This window comes from Bufo gargarizans, chromosome 4, assembly GCF_014858855.1.
Source record: "Bufo gargarizans isolate SCDJY-AF-19 chromosome 4, ASM1485885v1, whole genome shotgun sequence".
NCBI classification, from domain to species: domain Eukaryota; kingdom Metazoa; phylum Chordata; class Amphibia; order Anura; family Bufonidae; genus Bufo; species Bufo gargarizans.
This window is the reverse complement of record NC_058083.1, coordinates 221,833,531-221,855,470: the sequence shown is the minus strand read 5'-3', so window position 1 is coordinate 221,855,470 and position 21,940 is coordinate 221,833,531. Positions and strand designations below refer to the sequence as shown.

The 21,940-nt window shown below is 40.5% G+C and overlaps 1 protein-coding gene across 1 annotated transcript in view; it reads left to right on the top strand.

Moving 5' to 3' along the window:
• The window catches only part of CSMD1 (CUB and Sushi multiple domains 1), a 2,061,198-nt gene that overhangs the window by 1,832,442 nt on the left and 206,816 nt on the right, over nucleotides 1-21,940 (top strand). Inside the window, exon 50 of the mRNA XM_044291097.1 lies at nucleotides 1,164-1,349. Within this exon, the coding sequence (XP_044147032.1) occupies nucleotides 1,164-1,349 (186 nt within the window). The remainder of the gene's footprint in view (nucleotides 1-1,163; nucleotides 1,350-21,940) is intronic.

Here is a 21,940-nt window from a genome sequence, read left to right as displayed (position 1 = left end):
CTCGTTGTGTTTCGCCTGGTTCTGTATTATTGACTTCAGGCCCTGTACCTTGTCTTGTACTGTCCTGTATCTGTATAGCCTACCCGAGCTTATCTGTGTCTGATGTATGTTCCTGCAATTGTTTGTCTGGCACTCGTTACTGCTACTGGTGTTCTGTTCATGTCTGTCCATGTCCATCTTCGGAAGAGGTTTCCTGTGTTCCCTGGAGGGGGAATGCCCTTTCTTTGTCTCTGTGCAGCTCTTCCTTTCTTCTATTGCTTGGGGCACAGGTACCTGTTTCTGCCTCTGATCTATTCTTCCTGCCTGTTTTTGGACTGTATGTGCTGTCGGTACTTTGTCTGGCATCTATTTCCGCCTGATCCTGCTGCCACTGCCTCGGTTTACACTTTGGAGTAGCCCCTGGCAACTACCCTAACTGCCCAAGCCTATCCTCACCTTCTGAGGCTCTAGTGAAGACCAGGTAGCTGCTTAGTTAGACCCCTTCAGAGTATTGCTAGTCAGTTTACTTTAATGGCAGGGTTCACACCCACTGATTCATTTCAGTAGATTGAGGTATTCTGTTATAGTCATTGTCACGTGTCTTGTTTCCTTTGTAATAAGTTATGTGTTCCGGAATCCGTGGCCTGTTTGCCTAGTCCTGCTCGTATGGCGTCCTGGAGGTTCCCCTGGGGACACCCAGCATGTGACATTATTTCTGGTACCGCACCTCATTTCTGTTCAAAAGAATGGGACTAAGCAGGACACAGTCCACAGACCCAAGTGCAGTGCAAAAAAAAAACCATGGCATTATTATTATATATATATATATATATTTTTTTTTTTTTATTAACTATTAACCTTCGTGTAGTAGTAACAAATTACCTATAAATATAGCAAATTTTGTAAAGTACATTAACATAACCTGCCAGTTAACATTTATGTAGAAAGAAAACCATAAATAATCAACATGTTAAAATATTACTCCCTTTAACAGTGAACCAACAAAAATGACCTTTAAATTTAATTACCGTACATATGAAGTGAATGCTCTTCAGTGTTGCCGATTTTATCAGCAGGTATATTGCAGTCTCAAAGCATTAAACATCTAATAATATTTAAATTTATGTATATTTTTTTCAAAAAACATAATGCATAAAACGCTCAGCTTTTATTTATGTTTTCAGCTATATCCTGTGGAATTGCTCAGCCACCTGGAAATGGCTCAGTGTCTGGAAATGAGTTTACTTTAGGAAGCAAAGTGATATATGAATGTAATGAAGGCTACAGATTACAATCTAGTCAACAATCAACAGCAGTATGTCAAGAAGATGGATCATGGAGTAATGCAGGCAAACCACCTGTTTGTCAGCGTAAGTATAATGGAATGGTATTTTTTTTTTAACATCCAAATAGCTTGTCATGTCATATATCCAGAATTCAATTGAAATGATTGTAAAAAAAAAATAGCATGTAAATTAACATATCTCACTATTTAATGAGCAGGACTGCTTCATTCATTGTCAGTTTGTCAATAATTTTTAAGCTGTTAAAAGAGGATATAGCTTAAATATTCTGGTCAAAAATTAAAGAGAGCCTCTCACTAGTGATGAGCGGTAGGGGCAACATTTAAATTTGCAAATATTCATAATAAATTTGCGAACTTGAGAATTCGCCATTATTTTCTTGATTGCGAAAATCGGCAATGTAATATGTGCGTATTGTACGTTCAATACAGGCGTGGGTCACTTTTGCTAAATTTTTTAAGCTGCTAGAAGTTTCCTGAGACTGGAGAAAATGGTTGGCACGGCAGAACATGACAACAGCTTTATATGCAGATAGAGTGCTCCTATATATTCGTGATTGCACAAATCGGAAATTAATGATGCACATATTTTGCAATGCGTGCAACTTCACATTTTAGCTGACTACATATTACTGATTGGTGCACTAAGTATTGTTGTGAACTTGTGACATCACAGCACTATGTCTGTAGCATGTATGTATGGACAGCAGAACCTATCAGCTACACTATATCACTATCTAACCTACACTGACTATCTCCCACTAACTATCTGTATTATATATATATATAGAAGCTAACTAACTAACTATCTAATGTAATGACAATCCTACACTGACTCTCCCACTAACTATCTGTATTATATATATAAGCTAACTAACTATCTATCTAATGTATGACACAGTAAAGCACAGACCACAGCAATAACTCTGCTATATCTCTCAGAACTGCAAAAAAAAACTGAAAATGGCTGCTGGGGAGGTTCTTATATAGTAAGGGGTTGGCAACTTTCCTATTGGTTGCTAGGGATGTTCTTAAGCTCAGACAGATACATTGCAGCCTTCTCATTGGCCCACAAGCAAGAAGCAGAGGGATCATGGGTTCAGATGAAAAAATATCTAGAATATTCGCAAATGCGAATATATAGCACTATATTCTAAATCTTTGCAAATTCTCGAAGTGTTGATATTCACGATTAAAATTTGTGATTCGAGTATTCGCGCCCAACACTACCTCTCACCAAAAAATTCACTGTTAAACCAGACACAATGGCTCAACAGTGGGCCTGGTCAGCTAAATATAATACCTTTGACTCTGCAATATAGTTCTTCATTCTGGAGAAAACTTTTTTAAAATTTATGTGAAAATTAGCAATTAAGTGAACTAAGGGTGGGCCCAGGTCACTCAATGCACCCCTTATCTTCCTGTTTTCTCTGCCAGCCCCTCCCTGTCCTTCTTGATTGACTACGCAAGAATATGTCCCTATCAAACAAGAAGGAGGGGAAAAGGTTATCAGAGGAAGCAGGAGGAGGGTGCACAGAGTGAATTGGGTACTCCTTTAAAGAACTTAACTTCTCATTTCCATATGGATTAAAGTACTTAAAAGCAATGGATTGCTAAGTGACAGGTAAAGTATTATTATATTTGGCTGAGCTAGCCCTACAGGGCATTGTTCCTGGCTTGACAATTACTTTCTTTGTGGCATAGTATCTTAAGGGTCCATTCACACATCCGTGTGTGTTTTGCGGATCCACTGATCCGCAAAACACGGACACCAGCAATGTGCATTCCGCATTTTGCGGACCGCACATCGCCGGGAATGCCTATTCTTTTCTGCAATTGGAGGTCTACATTTCCGGGTCTGCATTTCCAGATCAGGGCCGCACATCGTGCTGCCCCATAGAAATGTGTGGGTCCTCAATTCCGTTCCGCAGAATGCGGAACGGAATTGCGAACGTGTGAATGGAGCCTTAGGTGGCCAGATTTTAGGGTATATGTAGATAAGAGAAGTTCATGCATTCATTGCTTCTTATTTACAGATTCTTAAAAGAGTAATGGGTTATGCCATAATCTATATATACACTCACCTAAAGAATTATTAGGAACACCATACTAATATGGTGTTGGACCCCCTTTTGCCTTCAGAACTGCCTTAATTCTACATGGCATTGATTCAACAAGGTGCTGATAGCATTTTTTTGAAATTTTGGCCCATATTGATAGGATAGCATCTTGCAGTTGATGGCGATTTGAGGGATGCACATCCAGGGCCCAAAGCTCCCGTTCCACCACATCCCAAAGATGCTCTATTGGGTTGAGATCTGGTGACTGTGGGGGGCTATTTTAGTACAGTCAACTCATTGTCATGTTCAAGAAACCAATTTGAAATGATTCGAGCTTTGTGACATGGTGCATTATCCTGCTGGAAGTAGCCATCAGAGGGTGGGTACATGGTGGTCATGAAGGGATGGACATGGTCAGAAACAATGCTCAGGTAGCCCGTGGCATTTAAACGATGGCCAATTGGCACTAAGAGGCCTAAAGTGTGCCCAGAAAACATCCCCCACACCATTACACCACCACCACCAGCCTACACAGTGGTAACAAGGCATGATGGATACATGTTCTCATTCTGTTTACGCCAAATTCGGACTCTACCATTTGAATGTCTCAACAGAAATTGAGACTCATCAGACCAGGCAACATTTTTCCAGTCTTCAACAGTCCAATTTTGGTGAGCTTGTGCAAATTGTAGCCTCTTTTTCCTATTTGTAGTGGAGATGAGTGGTACCCGGTGGGGTCTTCTGCTGTTGTAGCCCATCCGCCTCAAGGTTGTGCGTGTTGTGGCTTTATAAATTCTTTGCTGCATACCTCGGTTGTAACAAGTGGTTATTTCAGTCAACGTTGCTCTTCTATCAGCTTGAATCAGTCGGCCCATTCTCCTCTGACCTCTAGCATCAACAAGGCATTTTTGCCCACAGGACTGCCGCATACTGGATGTTTTTCCCTTTTCACACCATTCTTTGTAAACCCTAGAAATGGTTGTGAGTGAAAATCCCAATAACTGAGCAGATTGTGAAATACTCAGACCGGCCCGTCTGGCACCAACAACCATGCCACGCTCAAAATTGCTTAAATCACCTTTCTTTCCCATTCTGATATTCAGTTTGGAGTTCAGGAGATTGTCCTGACCAGGACCACAACCCTACATGCATTGAAGCAACTGCCATGTGATTGGTTGACTAGATAATCGCATTAATGAGAAATAGAACAGGTGTTCCTAATAATTCTTTAGGTGAGTGTATAAAAACGACGTATGTGTGTATGTTTGTGTATATGTATGTATGTATGTTCTGTGAAAACTCAAAAATGCAACCATCCATTTCAACTAAACTTGTTATACACATCCCTTGCTACCTGGAATCAAATCTTATGGGGGTCTCAGCTCTCTAGGACATACCGTTCCCGAGATATTCCCCCAAAATGACCTGTATTATCCAATACAATCCTAACTGCCATACACACGGTTACATGTCCCTTACTAGCCAATAGAAGCTCACAGGTTTTAGCAGTTTGCAGGTCTTTAAATATTCAGTCATATGACGTATGATGGCACAACTACACTGCTACATGCATGGGGGGCAGGTGCCACTATTAAACGGACAGACCCTGTGGAGTTCACTGTTAAAGGGGCGGGCGCTGTGCAGTTCACTGTTAAAAGGGCGGGCAACGTGGAGTTTACTGTTAAAGGGGCGGTCACTGTTAAAGTGCGACCACTGTGAAAATCACTGTTAAAGGGGCGGCAACTGTGAAAGTCACTGTTAAAGGGGCTTTTAATGTTAAAAGGGCGGCCAGTGGGAAAGTCACCGTTAAGTGGTGGTCACCGTTAAAGGGCAGCCACTGTGAATGTCATTGTTAAAGGGGCAGTTACCGTTAAAGGGGCGGTCACTGTGGAAGTCACTGTTAAAGCGGGCAGTCATCGTTAAAGGGGCGGCCAGTATGAACGTCACTGTTGCACCTCGTGGAGTTCACTGTTAAAGGCACGAGTGCTGTGGAGTTCATTGTTAAAGGGGCTGGCACTGTGGAGTTTACTGTTAAAGGAACAGACACCGTGGAGGTCACTGTTAAAGAGGCGACCACTGTGAAAATCACTTTTAAAGGGTCGGTCACTGTTAAAAGGCAGCCACTGTGAAAGTCACTGTTAAAGAGGCGATCACTGTTAAAGGGACTGATAATGTTAAAGTCACTGTTAAAGGGGCGGCTACTGTAAAAATCACCATTAAAGGGGCAGTCACTGTTAAAGTTGCGGCCATTCTGAATGTCACTGTTAAAGGGGCGGCCACCGTGAAAGTCACTGTTAGGTGGTCACCGTTAAAGGGGCAGCCTCTGTGAAGGTCACTGTTAAAGGGGCAGTCACCGTTAAACGAGTGTGTTAGGTGGTCACCGTTAAAGGGGCAGCCACTGTGAAAGTCACTGTCAAAAGGGCAGCCACCGTGAAAGTTACTGTTAAAGGGGCAGTCACCTTTAAAGGGGCGGCCACTGTGAAAGTCACTGTTGAAGGGCCGGTCACTGTTAAACGGGCGGCCTCTATGAAAGTAACTGTTAAATAGGAGGTCATCTGTAAAGAGGCTGCCACTGTGAACGTTACTGGTAAAGGGGTGGTCACCGTTAAAGGGGCAGCCACTGTTAAAGTCACTGTTAAAGGGGAGGTTACCATTAAAAGGGCAACCATTGTGAAAGTCACTGTAAAAGGGTCGGTCACCGAAGTCACTGTTAAAGGGGCGGTCAACGTTAAAGGGGCAGCCACTGCGAAAGTCACTGTTAAAGGAGCAGCCACCGTGAACATCACTGTTATTTAATATAAAATTGCAATATATAAATACCCAAGCAACAATGGGTCATCAGCTGGTGCCCAATAAATGAAGGTTTTAAACATCAGCAACCCATGACAAAATAATAAGAATCAGAAACAGAATTTGAAAAAAATGTTACCCCTCTAAATGTCTCCTATATGAATATCTACCTCACAGACTTGTTGACACTTTTTAGTGTAATGTTTTAGAAAAATGTCTGCAGTTATTAAAAAAAATAGCATTTTTACATTGTATCATCAGTGTTCAGTGTAACTGCCTGCTTAAAATTACAGGGATTTATCTAGTCTTTTAGCATTTTGAACCAACCTATGAACAAAATAAATCATTTAAAAAGTTTCTAATATACTTGCATCTCAAATTCTTTATTTTTGCCTGCCATTAGTATTCTAGAATTGATATTATATAGCTTATCACTATTCTATCCGTTGTGATGCAATGTCATGTAACCAGGTACTATGAAAATCATGGAGGAAATACAACTGATTCCAAGAACCAGAACACTGTCTATTGAAACCTCAAATTCAGATTTCTGTCTTTATACAAAGAGGATTTTATGAGTAACTCAAAAGTTAGAGCTATAGGAAAAGTTTTATGATTGTGTTTATTTTATTAATGGAATTAATGTAATGTATTTTTAGTTATGATAGCTATATTAATTATATATTGGTTGTCACAAGAGGCGTAACTAGAGTTTAAGATGGAGGAGGGTTGGGTTGGAAATGAACACATCAGTGGCCCCAGTGGACCCCCAACCCAGGAAACATAACTTAACCATTACAAATACCATTAAATAGGTACTACTACTGAATAATATTATCATACTATTATAGAAATAACACAGTACACAAATATTGATATTACCACCATACAGTGACCATATAGTGTAGATATTCATGTTCTTTGATTGAAGTCATTTACTTTTCTATCTAGCCCAGACCACCATGTTCACTTATTCCAGCCACATTTTATGTCTACAGACTTTGCAACAGAGATATCTTTGGGTCCTTGCTTTTTTATCATCCACCCTACCTTTCCCAAACCTAGTTTAAATTATCACCCCAAAATATAGTGTCATATAGATAGATATTGCCCCCAAATACAATAGTGTTGTATACAGTGTCCCATATAGTTCCTCAGATGGTTATATTGCATCACATAGTAAAAGTGCTGCATTTTGTACCCTACAGAGTGCAATATACAAAAAGAATGCCTTTTTTGTGCCGTCTGAAAAGTAATAATGTTCCATATTCCTCATAAAAGTGACAATGCTTTTAAGTGCCCCCTTAAATAATAATAATGCTCCTTAGTTCACCTTTAAAAAGCCATAATGCCTCTAAAGTGCCCCCTTAAAAAAGTAATAATGTCTCCTTAGTGACTTACAGTTCAGTCTTTTTGCCACAAAAAAGAAATCTTTTATTCATCATACCACAATCCGCCAACAAATGAAGCCCCCAGCATCCCTGTTAGAAATGCCTCTGCTTGTCACTTTTGTATTTGATACAAATTGCCAAAAAATAATAATTTAATAAGCATACTTCATTGATTAAGTTGCTGTTTTAGATCAGATCTTGATTCTAGAAATTACATCAGATTCAGAAAATTTGGAAAAGTCTAAATTGATAATCAGTGGCTATACTTTCTAATGTATCTTTAGAAACAAAAAGTTGCTGCAATAAAACTGAAAAATTCACAATATCTATAAGTTAAAATATGCTTACTGAACTTTAGTTGTTGATAACTTCTTGTTTACTGATATATTGTTTTTTGTTAGGTAAAAGTGCTCTCCAAGTAAAATTTATAAAAAATAATAAGTTTATCCTTGTCTTGCTCACCCTATGTTCATTGTTCCTTCTCATTATGTAGGATTATGTAGAATTATTATTTGTTCTGAAAAAGACAAGTTATTACCTTCCCTGATTATTTTAGCACAGAGGATCGATCAGATTCACTAAATTCTGTGTTCTTATTGAGCTTGCAATACTGTAAAAACTGAAATGCCTTTAAAAGAGGTATTTATCATTGTTATTTTCTAAGGCTTCGGTGATCACAGCCGTACAGAAAGGAAGGACAATTACAAGGCCTTGACAGTTTAATTTACTTTTCACTTTTAAAGGGAGGGTTAAGCAGATGATCTGAACATTTATATTGATTAAAGGCCCTATATTATGATAGTATCTGGGGAACTCCTAATGAATACATCTTATTTCTCCTTTTGATTTACAAAAACATGACACTGTATTACTCAGAAGCCATAGTCTCAAGGATTTGCTGCAATGATTTGTAAGATTTATGTGGTTATATCTATTTTTAATTACTGTCAAGTAATAATAAAGATTGTATTTTAAATAACATCCAACAACAGTTTGCTGAATTGATACAAATTATATTATTTATGAAAAATAAAATTTGGGGACATCTACATATTATTTTGGGAAATTTCTGTTACACTTTATTATATTTTCAGTTTTCCCAGAACATATTTTCAGTAAAAAGTTTGATAAATTGTAGAAATGATGGTAGAATGAAGCCTCTCCATATCCCTGTTAGAGCTGGACCCTAGGTCTGGCCTTCGGTTAAGTGTACCCTGGATTATTTTAGCACACAGTGATGATTTTGACCCCACAGGTGTTTATACAAGTTGATATTCGACAGTAAAAATGAGAAAAAAAAAACTTTAACCCCAAATTTTTCATTTTATCAAGGCTAAAATGAGAAAGAGCATGACATCATTTGTTATGCCATTTCTATTATGAGCTGAAATACCCTAAATGTGTTCATTAACTATTTTCTGGGAAATAGAAGTGCTCAGAAGGAAAGGAGCGGCATCTGGATTTTGTAACATGGAATTTGCTAAAATAGTTTTTGAGAGTTGTGAATTTTTTTGTTGACTGAGCTGTGTGAGGAATATTTTTTTACTGGACAAGCTATAGTTTTGGATACCATTTTTAGGTACATTTGGCTTTTTGATTGCTTTTATACCTATTTTTCTATTTTTTTTTCTTTAGGTGAGGTGGGCAAAGGTAGTAATTCAGTGCTATATTTATTTTTTATTAGGATAAACTTAGTCTGCGGGTTGATACAATTATGGTGATACCAAATAAATATAGCTTTTTCATGTTTATGTTTTATTACTTTTGCATCATAAAATCAAGTTTTTGTAATTAAAAATCAGTATTTTTCATTGTCATATACTAACGAATATTTCTGTCAATGTAGTTGTGTAAAGACTTTTTGTCAGACAGGCTGCAGTTTTTATTTGTACCATTTTGGGGTACAGGTGACTTTTTGCTTGCTTTTATTTCCTTTTTTGGGATGTGAGGTGGGCAAAAATGACAATAAGTTTAGGGTAATGCAAGATTTACATAGTTTTTTTCATGTTTTACTGCTTTTGTATCTAGGTCCGTACTTAGAGTCCATGCTGCCATAGGCACTTTAGTTTCACCACCCCTCCATTGATGTCCATAGAATTTAGATAGCTGAGGTTTAAGAGGAGAGAACTACAACTCCCTGCTTGTCCAAACTGTTATGATATCAGCTGACATTACAGGGAAGATGTGTAAGAAAAGAGAACTACATCCAGCATGTCCAGGCTGTTACTATGTGATATCAGAGGATATTACAGGAAGGAGGTATAAGAGAAGAGAACTGCAACTCCCAGTGTGTCCAGGCTAGCATGTGATATCCGTGGGCAATACAGGAAGGAGGTATAAGAGGAGAGAACTATAACTCCCAGCATGTCCAGGCTGTCATTATATGCTATCAGAGGACACTACAGATAGCAGGTATGAGAAGAAGCCTACAGCTCTCAGCATTTCTCTGGCTATCACACTAAATCCATCACTTCTCCATGTCACATGACATCATCATAGGCCCTTCACCACAGCTTCTGCTCTCTACTCATGAGCTTTGCCCCTTCCTGCATTGATCAAATGATGGTGGCATCATCACAGATCCTCCAGTTCTAGCAGTATAGCAGATTAGGAGTAGGGCCGGTCATCTTTAGTTACTGCTAATGTGTCTGGAGCTCTCTATGATATATATATATATTTTTTTTTTATCAGGGCTAGAGCTTATAAAAAATTAGGCTTCCGAGGGCATGTGTCGCACACATATCAGTCTATTGCAGTGTATAGTACTGTCAGTTATTACATTGCCACTTGGTCTGATCAAACCCTGCCAGTGGCAAGGCCTGCCAGGCTTCCGTACATGGCAGGCCTGTAGGCTTTTGTTAGAATTCAGCTGCCATGGCAACTATTAGGACCCTACAATCTCTGCAGTTACAGCTGACACCCACTGCTGATGGTGGTGGCTCTCTTCCTGAGCTACTGCCATCTTCATGCTGTAAATATATGGCATGGAACTTTAATGCAATGGTTCCTATGCTGTATATGCATGGAGTGGAAAGGGATTAATAATGAATAAAAAAAAAAAAAAAAGTTATTATTAATAATAACTATACTACTAAAACTATTACTACTACTACTGCTACTACTACTATTACTACAAATAATAATAATAATAACTATTATTATTATAATATGAAGCCATTTTACCTGAGGTCATCTAATTTAATAATTTTATTAAGCCAGTTTGTTGCAAAACTTTCAAATATTCGAGTGCTATATTCCAAAATCTATGAGCACAGGGAAGTATTCTAGCCTTGTATCGTCTTTCAGCTATGATTTTACATTTTTTAGTCCTTTTAGAGAAATTTAATTTAAACATCACCAGGTGTACTGATATATGCATTTTGTGGATTCAGCAACTGAATGAACCTGATAATGGATCCTAAATTGATTTTCTATATAGGAATAATGTTGGTATGTGTCTGCAGTTGCATGAGAAGGATAAGCAACAAGGGTTTGTTCCTGTAACAAATAATCCACTGACTTTCTGACTAGGCTTTTAGAATAAAGTGTTTCTTTCATGCCTTTTGTGCACTGTTCTTTCAAATGCTGATATGCTGACTCATGCATTGGCATTCATTTGAGCATTCTCCTTCAGCTGTTGGATTAATAGACTAGTTGCAATCAACATCTAAGCTCTGCATTTATGCAGTATATAAAAAATGAAAACGTGTTTATATATTTTTTTTAGATTTCAGGTACTGAAGATTAAAAACATCTGCATTTTGCTCGGCCTTAATTTTCAGTTTCTACATATTGCTAAAGACATACAGTAGTAACACTATTTACAGGTTTAAAGAGATATCCGTAGCTGTTCAGAATCATAATATTGGAACATATACAGTACACACATTTATGACCCAAATATCCTATGGAGGCATACAGTATTGTTTTCCATGAGATTTAGTTGGCATTTTGCAGAAAAAATATGGCGTTATCCACTGGAAGCTATAATATGGAAGTAGTTTTCACCCAGAAACAATACTGTGGGGGGTTTATATCTCAGTAATATAGGTAAACAGTGCTGATGGCTCTGTAAGGGTTCTCTATTTGCTGCCATAACAGCTCTGTGATCACTTATGATGAAACAATATAACTCCTAACTGGCAACCAGGCAGATTCTCGGATTGATAATTTACAATATATAGTTATTACTAATAATGTGTGTATTCCACTTCTCTTCCTGCTATTACAAATTCCAATAGGAACATGCTCCATAACACTATTTCCTTAACAGAAAGGCAACACTTTTACATTAAATTGCTCCTTTTAATAAAGGGGTTGTCTACCTTCAGCAAATAGCAATTATTATGTAGAGAAAGTTAATACAAGGCACTTACTAATGTATTGTTATTATCCATATTGCTTCCTTTGGTGGCTGGATTCATTTTTCCATCACATTATACACTGCTCATTTCGATGGTTACGACCACCCTGCAATCCATCAGCGGCGGTCGTGCTTGCATATTATGGGAAAAAGTGCCGACCTCTCTGGTGGACAGGGCCATAGGAGTAGGCTTGGGCCAGTGCTTTTTCCTATAGTGTGCAAGCATGGCCACCCCTGATGGACCGCAGGGTGGTAGTAAGTATGGAAAGGAGCTGTGTATATATAATGTGATGGAAAAATTAATCCAGCCAGCAAAGAAAGCAATATGGACAATCACGATACATTAGTAAGTGCCTTATAATAACTTAATCTACATGGTAAATGCCTTTTTCTGAAGTGAGACAAACCCCTTTAACCCTCTTGCGGACACAGGGCGTACCTGATGTCCGAGTCCTTAAGGACACAGGGCGTACCTGCTGAAATCATTAAGCAGGCACTCTATAACAATGCCGAGGGGGGTCCTGTGACCCCCCCCCCCCCCCCGTATCAGTGATCGCAGCAAACTGCAGTTCAAGTCAGACCTGCGGTTTGCTGCATTTACGGGTTATTCCGGCGGCGATTGTGGAAGCCATCGTTTCCCCGTAGTGCTGTAATGGGGACCCGATGGCATGGAAAGCAGCCACCGCAATACATGCTTCACTGAGCGGACATGTTTCAGTAGCAACTGTTTGGGTAAGACTGCATTTATCAGGCCTTCGTTATATTGCAGAATGGGGGCAAAACACTGTAGAAAGAATTGCAGGCTCTTGTCTTTATGTCTACAGGCTTATTTACGCGGCCGTTGCCCTTCCGGTCCATAATGCACATCAGCCGTGTGCATTCCGCATCACGGATGAAGACCCAGTCACTTGAATGGGTCCGCAAATCCAGAGATGCGGTGCGGAATGGAACGGAAGCACAAAACAGAAACCTACGAAGGCACTATGGAGTGCTTCCGTGGCTTCCAATCCGTGCCTCCGTACATGCCTCTATCTTTTTGTGGAATGGAAAGATCGCGGACCCCCCATTCAAGTGAATGGGGCCTCGATCCGCATGCGGCAGCCCCGCGGCCAGTGCCCGTGCATTGTGGACCGCAATTTCTGGTCCACAGCACAGGAACGGAGGGGCAACGGTCATGTGAACAAGCCCTATCACTGTGACATGCCATCTCACCATCTCATCTGATTTATACTTTGCTGTCCTACTGTTATGTTTCCCACAAAAGAATGACCCAAACCACAACTTATAAGGGTTGTCTTATCTCACTATTACTAAGGCAACATAAGACAAAGTCCTGACCACTAGTCGGCTAGGAAACAGCATAGCATAGCAAGCTATGACTCAGAAACACTATAGCATGCTGTGCTTCGCTGTTTCCATAGCCCCCATGCAACACAATTGGCACTACTAACACAACAAGCATCGGTGTGCATCGCTGTTTCCCGGCAGGCTGATGGTTGGAGCTGTCTAATCTAGCCTTAGTATCATATCAAAATGTAGAAAAGATAACCAGTGGCACTACACCGCACCTATAGTTATTTTGGATGCCGATACCGAGGAGTGATGCCTCACGGTGGTGCTCCTAAGTATGCAAAATATCTTCAAACGAAGGAGAACATTCAAAATGAGCGGCACTCACCGATTGTAGAAAGGTACCCTTACAGAGAGAGGGAACTTCTGAGAAGAGAAACAAAGTGGATCCTACGCACAGATGCAATGGGTCCCTTGGGATTAAATGAGAAAATAGACATGAGTGCATTTCTGTAATGAATTATTCCTGCATGTATTGTAATTTCGTATTTGTATTGCTTTATTGGTTTATGTATTTGCACATGCACTTACACTATTGAAGGGGTCCCGCTATTTAACAAGAATCCCTGTCCCCCGTTGTGGAAATTCAGGTGTTGATTATGTAAGTAATTGCTGCGATGATGCGGCTTCCTGTGCACATTTGTAAGTGCCGTGACCCCGGCAATAGTGGAAAGCCAGAAGAAGCGCACACACGCGCAAAACGGCTGTTGCTTTATGCTGTGTTTGCACCGTATGCATCCCCCTCCTGCCACGGAATAAAAGTGTACCTTTCTACAATCGGTGAGTGCCGCTCGTTTTGAATGTTCTCCTTCGTTTGAAGATAATCTAGCCTTAGTAATGGCAACCTTTAAGGCTCTGAACATAACTTATTTGGCCCATGCAGTTTATTTTCTATTGCAAAAGGCAACTCCTGCCATTTCTATAGTCACACTGCAAAAATGTCCGACATGTAAAGGCATGTTAAGAAAATGCAAGTACAATTTAATTGAACTTCATAGCTTTGTCTTCTCTAGCATAAATTCATTTACCATATGTAATATTTTTGCTTTTAGCCAGTTCATTTGTAGCACGTCTGTAGAGAGACCTTAACCCCTAGTTATGATATGATCCCACACCCTTATATAGTAGTGCTATTTAGACACCTTTAGGATATGCTCTTACACCAACAATAACATTTCTGATCCATTTTACAGACCCCCCACATACAAATTAAAGGGAATCTGTTGCCAGTAACCTCCTTATCAAACTGTTTGCATAGACACAAAGATGTGGTTCACCTCATTAAAACACTATTCCTCCTCTGTTGCTGAGTTTTATTATGTTTTTCTTAATATGCAATTTAGGCATTTGGTGCAACGAGGATGTTACTATTGCTCTTGTTTCACCCAAGCTCCTCTCCATTCTGTGGTCAGTCCCGCCCTCCCTGCTTTGCAACTGCCTGGCCTTGTCAATCAAAGCAGTGAAGTGAGGCTCTGGCCACAGAAAGGAATGATGCAACAGGAGCAATAGTGATACCCTAAAAGGCCGAATTTGCATACTAAGAAAAAATATCATAAATCGGAAACGGAGCCTCAGATCAACACACAAAAGAGGGCTTTAGGGCCCATTCAAAAGGCAGGTATAGGAGTTTAGGTGTGGACAGCCATGCCAAAATTCCACCTAAATTCCGCCTAAAGCCACAACTGAGCCGAGAACGGGAATGTATGCATTCCTCAACACTGCCTGCTACTGAGATGTATGGGGGGAAGAGAGGACATGATAACCTATGAGTTTTTTTACAGAATTTCAGTGTGGCTGTCCGCCGTACCATGCCATGTGAACCGGCCCTAAGGCCTCTTGCACACGAGTGTGATGGATTAGGTCCGGATGCGTTCAGGAAAACTCATCCATCAACCATCAGTGAAAAACACAAGCAAGTGCGGATGTGATGAGTTTTTCACGCAGCCCCATTCACTTCTATGGGGCCAGCGTTGCATGAAAAACACAGAATATAGAACATGCTGCGATTTTCACGCAACGTACAAATGATGCGTGAAAAACAACGCTCATGTAAACAGAGCTATTGAAATGAATGGGTCTGGATTCAGTGCATGCGCAATGCGTTCGGATCACGCATTGCACTCGCGGTGAAAACTCGCTCGTCTGAAAGGGGTCTTAATCAGGTGAAAATAGTTTTGTGTCTATGCAAACATTTGCATACAGAGATTGCTGGTGACATACTCCCTTTAAAGGCAGGAGGATCACTGAAAAATAGCAAAGACCTTTCATTTTGGGAATTGCAATGATGATGTAGGTTGATCAAAGTACACATACAGTATGTACAGTAGTATTATTAATGGATCATTTGTAGTTATCATATTTTTTGTTAGTTTGCTAATGTAGTTGAATTAAAACCAAATCAGGAATTGCAGTTTTTCCTTATTTTTTTTTTAAACTTTTCCCTATATAAAATTTAAAAAAATGAAAGGAAAAAAAAATACTAGTAACTAGTTCTATTTTGCTAACATGTTGAAGCCCCATCTGTGCTAAATAAATAAATAATGACAAAAGTAAAACAATAAAATATTCAACTTTAGAATGTTGTATTCCAAGAGGATTTTCAGTAGAATTTTACGCCTCTGATGGCCTTAGTCTTGAAAGAGTTAATAATATATATTTTTTTTACTGAGTTACATTTTTGGAAAACATAAAGATGCAAACCATCAGGTGCAGGTGTTTTGTCCACGCTAATCTTTTCTAATCCGATTTAAACCTTGCTTTATTCAGCCAAGGTGAGTTGTTTGTTATGATGCCATGAGCTGCGGCTATAAAACGTAGCCCAGCAGTATGTTCCTTTGTAAACGCAGACAAGAAAAATGCATTTAATAGCTCTGCCTTTTCTGACCAAATGACCTTTTGTATTGTTTGTTGGGCCAACATGTTCTGTAGTTGCCTTTAATACTTGAAGATTGTAGGGGGATTTGTTTTGCTCTGTTATCCACTTGCTTTTGATTTTATATTTCTTATTGCTGAGTACCAGAGTCCCTCAAGTTAAGATCATTTTTTTATCTTTACCATACTATGTTCCCTACAAGTATAACCAGGTCATTATATTGATTTAAATTAATTTCAAATGGTCCTTGCTTTTCTCTATTGTTCTTAAAACGCCTTAGAAAAGTTATCCCACAATTTGATCATATCTATTGCATAGGTCATAAAAAATGAACAATGAGGGTGCATTAGTAATCTGAAATATGCCTATATTAGCTATATTTCAGGTGCAGATGGCACCGGTATCTGCAATTTTCACCGATATCTGCAATTTCTCCCTGCTCACACCAGGTCTAAATTTGTGGGCATGGCGTGGGTGGGGAAGAGGACGGTCTGGCAGGCCCATCTCATTTACCATTTTCTACGCCTGTTTTAGGCCTAGAAAATTATCTAAATGTAAGATTGCTCGGAAGCTGTTTAAAACTGGCGCTGGATGTGCCAAAGTTATGGAGAGGCCTATGCCTCTTCATAACTTCGTTTGGTCCTCCGCCAGCTGTGGGCCTTTGTTAAGACCAGTGTCTAAAATGCCATTCTTAAGAAATATGCTTTAATGCTTCTAAAGTACATCCACCTGATGCATAGAGTTCTGGTGGACACATGCTCAGGCATGCTCCTCACATCCAGTTCTCTTGGTGGTGATCCTCTGCAGAGAAGCCTAATATGTTCTGCTTGAATGGGAAGAACCACAGCCTCTGCAGTAACAGTATAGCGGTGAAGAATCCATCTTCTTAGCTTGTTACTAGTATTGTAAAGCTTGATTGTAAGGTTAGAAGGAGCTGTATTGTTAATTAAGTGCTAGACGGGAAGGAGCAGCACCAAGAGGTATATATGGAATCAGAAAAAAATGATACAGATAAATGTACAAACTAGAAGCACTGCAAATCACTTGAAAACAGCTAATAACAGCAATTCTGGATTTTTGCTATAAAATGATCTTTAGGTTAAGACTTTTCATTTAAAAACAGGAGTGATTTAGGTTGGTGAAATTTGTATTTCATATTTCAGATGAGCAAATCACTTGTGATTTAGTTCAGTTTAAGTTTGCCGAATTTCTGAAAAAGTTTGGTTCAGACCCAAATGAATTCAGGCTGAACAGAAGTTACTGTGATTGCCCTGAAAATTGGTATGTAACCCCCTGTTGCCTGCTAGAACTCATAATTTTTAGACAAACTTGATATCTCTTTTCATTATTTTATTTTTTTAGGAATTATTTCTTCCCCCCGCCCAAGTTCTTAAAAGCAAAGACAGCAATAGTAAATGATGTCTGAGTAACAGCGACATACATAGCTATGGGTAAATGCACGTTTGATGACGTTAACATACAGCATGTTTAAAAACACACTATGCCAGCACATATGTTATGCTTTTTCATAAAAGAAAACTTTAAAAAGGGGCAGATGATGTTTACACACACTGTGTTATGGGATTTTAAAGGGAACCTGTCACCTGGATTTGGGGTATAGAGCTGAGGACATGGGCTGCTAGATCGCTCCTAGCACATCTGGAATACCCAGTCCCCATAGCTCTGTGTGCTTTTATTGTATAAAAAAAAACGATTTAATACATATGCAAATTAACCTGAGATGAGTCCTGTCCCTGACTCATCTCATGTACAGGACTCATCTCAGGTTAATTTGCATATGTATCAAATCGGTTTGTTTACACAATAAAAGCACACAGAGCTATGGGGACTGGGTATTGCGGATGTGCTAGATGCCATCTAGCAACCCATGTCCTCAGCTCTATACACAAAATCCCGGTGACAGGTTCCCTTTAAAAAAGTGGCTTAAGGAAATAAGTGTCCAATTATGCTTTGAAAGGGCCAGAATGCCTACCCATATGACGTATCAAGTGTTGATTACAGTGTGGATGTGATAAGGGTATGGATATAGTGGCATGTGGCCACAATAGTAGCAACAGCAGAAGCAGCATAGCATGGGACATACAAGGCAGTAGAGCAGCTGTCTATGGGTAGTAGTAGTAATATTAATAGTATTGGTAGCAGTGACAGATGATTTTTATTAATAATGGTGGCAGTTGGGGATTAGCAGCGAGGAGTAGTGGCAGCTGAGGCAGTGGCAGCTGGAGCAGCAACCATATGGTTTGGCATTTGGCAGGTAGCATGACTGAGGCAGTAGCCTTATGGAATATATAAAAATGAAGAGCACAGATGGGGTGGCACTGCTCAGCCTCCTTCACAAACCCACACACTGCATCCGCCGCGACTGAATTGCGACCCAACTTCCCCGGAAAGCGGTGCTCTGCCCAGAATAGTCCTTTGAATATAAATAAGTAGAAAAATCAGGTGGCACTCACCAAAAATAAGAAGTAGTATTCTTTATTCCACGGATAAAATTTTCATAGGCGTTGGGCGGACAACACACTGCAGGCAAACACTTGTGACGGACGTTTCGCACCACAACGCTTCCTCTGGCCACTAACGCGATGGCTCTCTTCCATCACCTCTTATGCGCCGGATCATCTGGACGGGGTTAACAACTATCGCTCTAGGTGAGTCGGATCTCTATAAACAATGCAAATTTGAAAACGAGCAAAACAAACAAACAAAAGCATAACAATTACAATGTTTATAAAAACACGCTCATATCATTTTTGTCATTCAGGCCTAAAGGACCCATGCCTTTCTATCTCCATTATGTATTAACCTTACATGTTCTATAAGTTTAGGTCACCCTTTTTCTGTCACTATGGAATTGATATGTTCCCTAAACCTGTCTCACAAGCATCTAATAGTTTTATCTATGTAAAAGCAGCCATAGTTACATTATATGAGATAGACTACAAACTTACTTTTACATGTGATTAGAGAATTGACTTTATACTGTAGCCCTCCAATGGATAAAACATCCCATTGGGGGTTAAACCTACAGTACAGGCAATGCCCACATCTATTGTTCCCTTTTGGGATCCAATTCCTCAACCAAAACGGCTCCTCACCAACCTATCTCTCAGCGTATGGCTTCTTCTGAAAGCTATCAAAGGTTTGGTGCCCTTGACCCCCCTAGACTTATAGAACATGTAAGGTCAATACATAATGGAGATAGCAAGGCATTGAGTTTTGCAGGTATTGAAATTGTCCAAAATCCCCCACAAGGAAGAGATAGACACTGTTTAAAATTGAGAAAATAGGCTAGCTGGATTATATGCTCACGAGCAATGGGCCCTTTAGGCCTGAATGACAAAAATGATATGTGCGAGTTTTTATAAACATTTTAATTGTTATGCTTTTGTTTGTTCTTTGTATTTTGTGTTTTGCTACTTTAGAAATTTGCATTGATTATAGAGATCCAACTCACCCAGGGCGGTAGTTGTTAACCTCGCCCCCATGATCCGGCGCTTAAGAGGTGACGCAAGAGTGTCATCACGTTAGTAGCCAGAGGAAGCGCTGCAGTGCAAAACGTCCGTCGCCACAAGTGTTTGCCTGCAGTATGTTGTCCGCCCAATGCCTATGACAATTTTATCTGTGAAATAAAGAATACTACTTCTTATTTTTGATAAGTGTCGCATGCTTTTTCTTCTTATTTATTTATATTCAGTAGCCTTATGGAAGATGATGGTCGACAGGTGTCAGCAGTTGCATGATAAAGATAGTGACATTAAAGGGATTCTGTCACCAGGTTTCACCCCCTCCAGATAAAAATATGGTTATGTTCAGGGAGCTTTAACCATTCCTAATGTGGTCTTATAAATGTAATCTGTAGGCTCATTTTGCTAAAAATACGCTATTACTAACCTGTCATTCATAAAAATAAGGTGCCCAAGGGGATGTAAATGGATCCAAGCTGCCGCCCGCACCAGCCGCCGTTCGTGCCCAGCTCCGCCTTTCCCGAACTCAGCGCCGCCTCATAATCTTCTGTGACGCCTCCTGCTTTCCCTCCCTCCCCCCTTCTCCTGCTGTAAGATCTCTGTGATCTATTTTTATCTGGATGGGGTGAAACCTGGTGACAGAATCCCTTTAAGGAGGCAGCACCCGCCGCCACACAGACCATGATGGTTGGCAGTTTCCAGCAGTGGCATGATTGTGGCAGTGGCATGATGGAGGCAGCAGTAGCTGTACAGAAAAAAAATGGTTGGCAGGTTGCAGGAGTGGCATGATGGTGGGGGTGGTATGATAGAGGCAGCAGCCATACAGAACATGATAGTTGGCAGGTTGCAGCAATGGTATGATGGTGGCAGTGGCATGATGGAGGCAGCAGCAGCTGTACAGAACACAATGGTTGGCAGGTCGCAGGAGTAGCATGATGGTGACGGTGGCATGATAGAGGCAGCAGTCATACAGAATAGTTGGCAGATCACAGTAGTGGCATAATGGCAGCAGTTGCATGATGGAGGAAGGCAGGCAGCAACAGTGGCATGGTGGGGCACCTTTCAACAAGGCCAGATATATTAGTAGGCCCCAGCCAGAGGAGTGTGAAAATCCTCCCAAAACCAGGCTTGGTTCTTTTTGACAAAAGTGATGTTTTTGACAGTGGCAGAGGACAACTTAGTTTGTTTGGGTGTCACCAGCCCCCCTATATCCCCCCCCCCCCCCCCCCCCGGCGCTGAAAACCATCTCTGAGATGACAGTGGAGGCTGGGCAAAATAGAATAAAGAGAGCACGCTGTGCCAGTTTGGGCTACTGTTCCAGTCTGCCTCTCTAGAAATAGATGAGGTCAGGGAACAGGGTATGCACCAGAGACTGGTAAGCCTAAACCTAGTTATTGAGGCAGGAGCTGACTAGTCTCAGCCTAGTGTTGCACATGGAAAAACAGCTCCATCATGTAGAGGAGACTGAAATGGCTTTTGCTACTCCTACTGGTGGAAGTGAGAGGTGGGTGACTCTGCAGGCAGCGGATAGGTGCCTGCCTTTCAGGCACATTGGTGGCAGACGTCTGCTTGCCATAAGCTGAGGCAAGCTGCGTACACAGTGTTTCCTGGTAGTAACTGAATTTGTTTGCCCTTTAAGAGGGAGGAAAATATTCCCCCTTTTTGCTTTGACAGCGAGGGTTTAAAAGCATGGCTATCGAGCAATCATCAGACTCCTTAATGTTAACAATTCGCTTGTCACTGTGTAAGCAAACGGGCAAAGAGGTCGCCATTCTGGCCAGTGTGCCAGAGAAGCTAGTTCTTTCCACCTCCATCCCCCACTGATACAATTGGGTGTCGTGGCTGGTGTCACCATCATCATCATCATTCTCTTGGTCCTCCAACTCTGACTCCCCTTCCTCCTCCTCAACAACTACCATACAGGGTGGACAGCAAAATGCATTAGCTGTTCTTCTTCCTCTTCCTTCATTCAACTATTACATAAGTGTCAGCTTCTCTTCAAAAATACATATGAGGGTTGATGTACAGCTGCAGTATGAATGGCATGAGCTGCCACTGCCTGACCTGGAAACAACACACGCTCCCTGCTGAGGAAGTCTAGTGCATGACCAATTTGTTCACGGCTTTCCGTTGCTCATACAGAGGCTTGAACATGTGGAATGTTGAATTAAAGCGAGATGGAATGTTGCCGATTAAGCGGTGAAGCTGCAGACCATTCTGATGCTGCAAGTACAGGAGAGCATGCTTCACTACGTGAGAGTGGCTGAAAAGTGGGACAGTCTCCTGGACATTGTCAGCACCTTGCGCAAGCCAGTGTATTTAAAAAAGGCTATGCAGGAAGAATGTG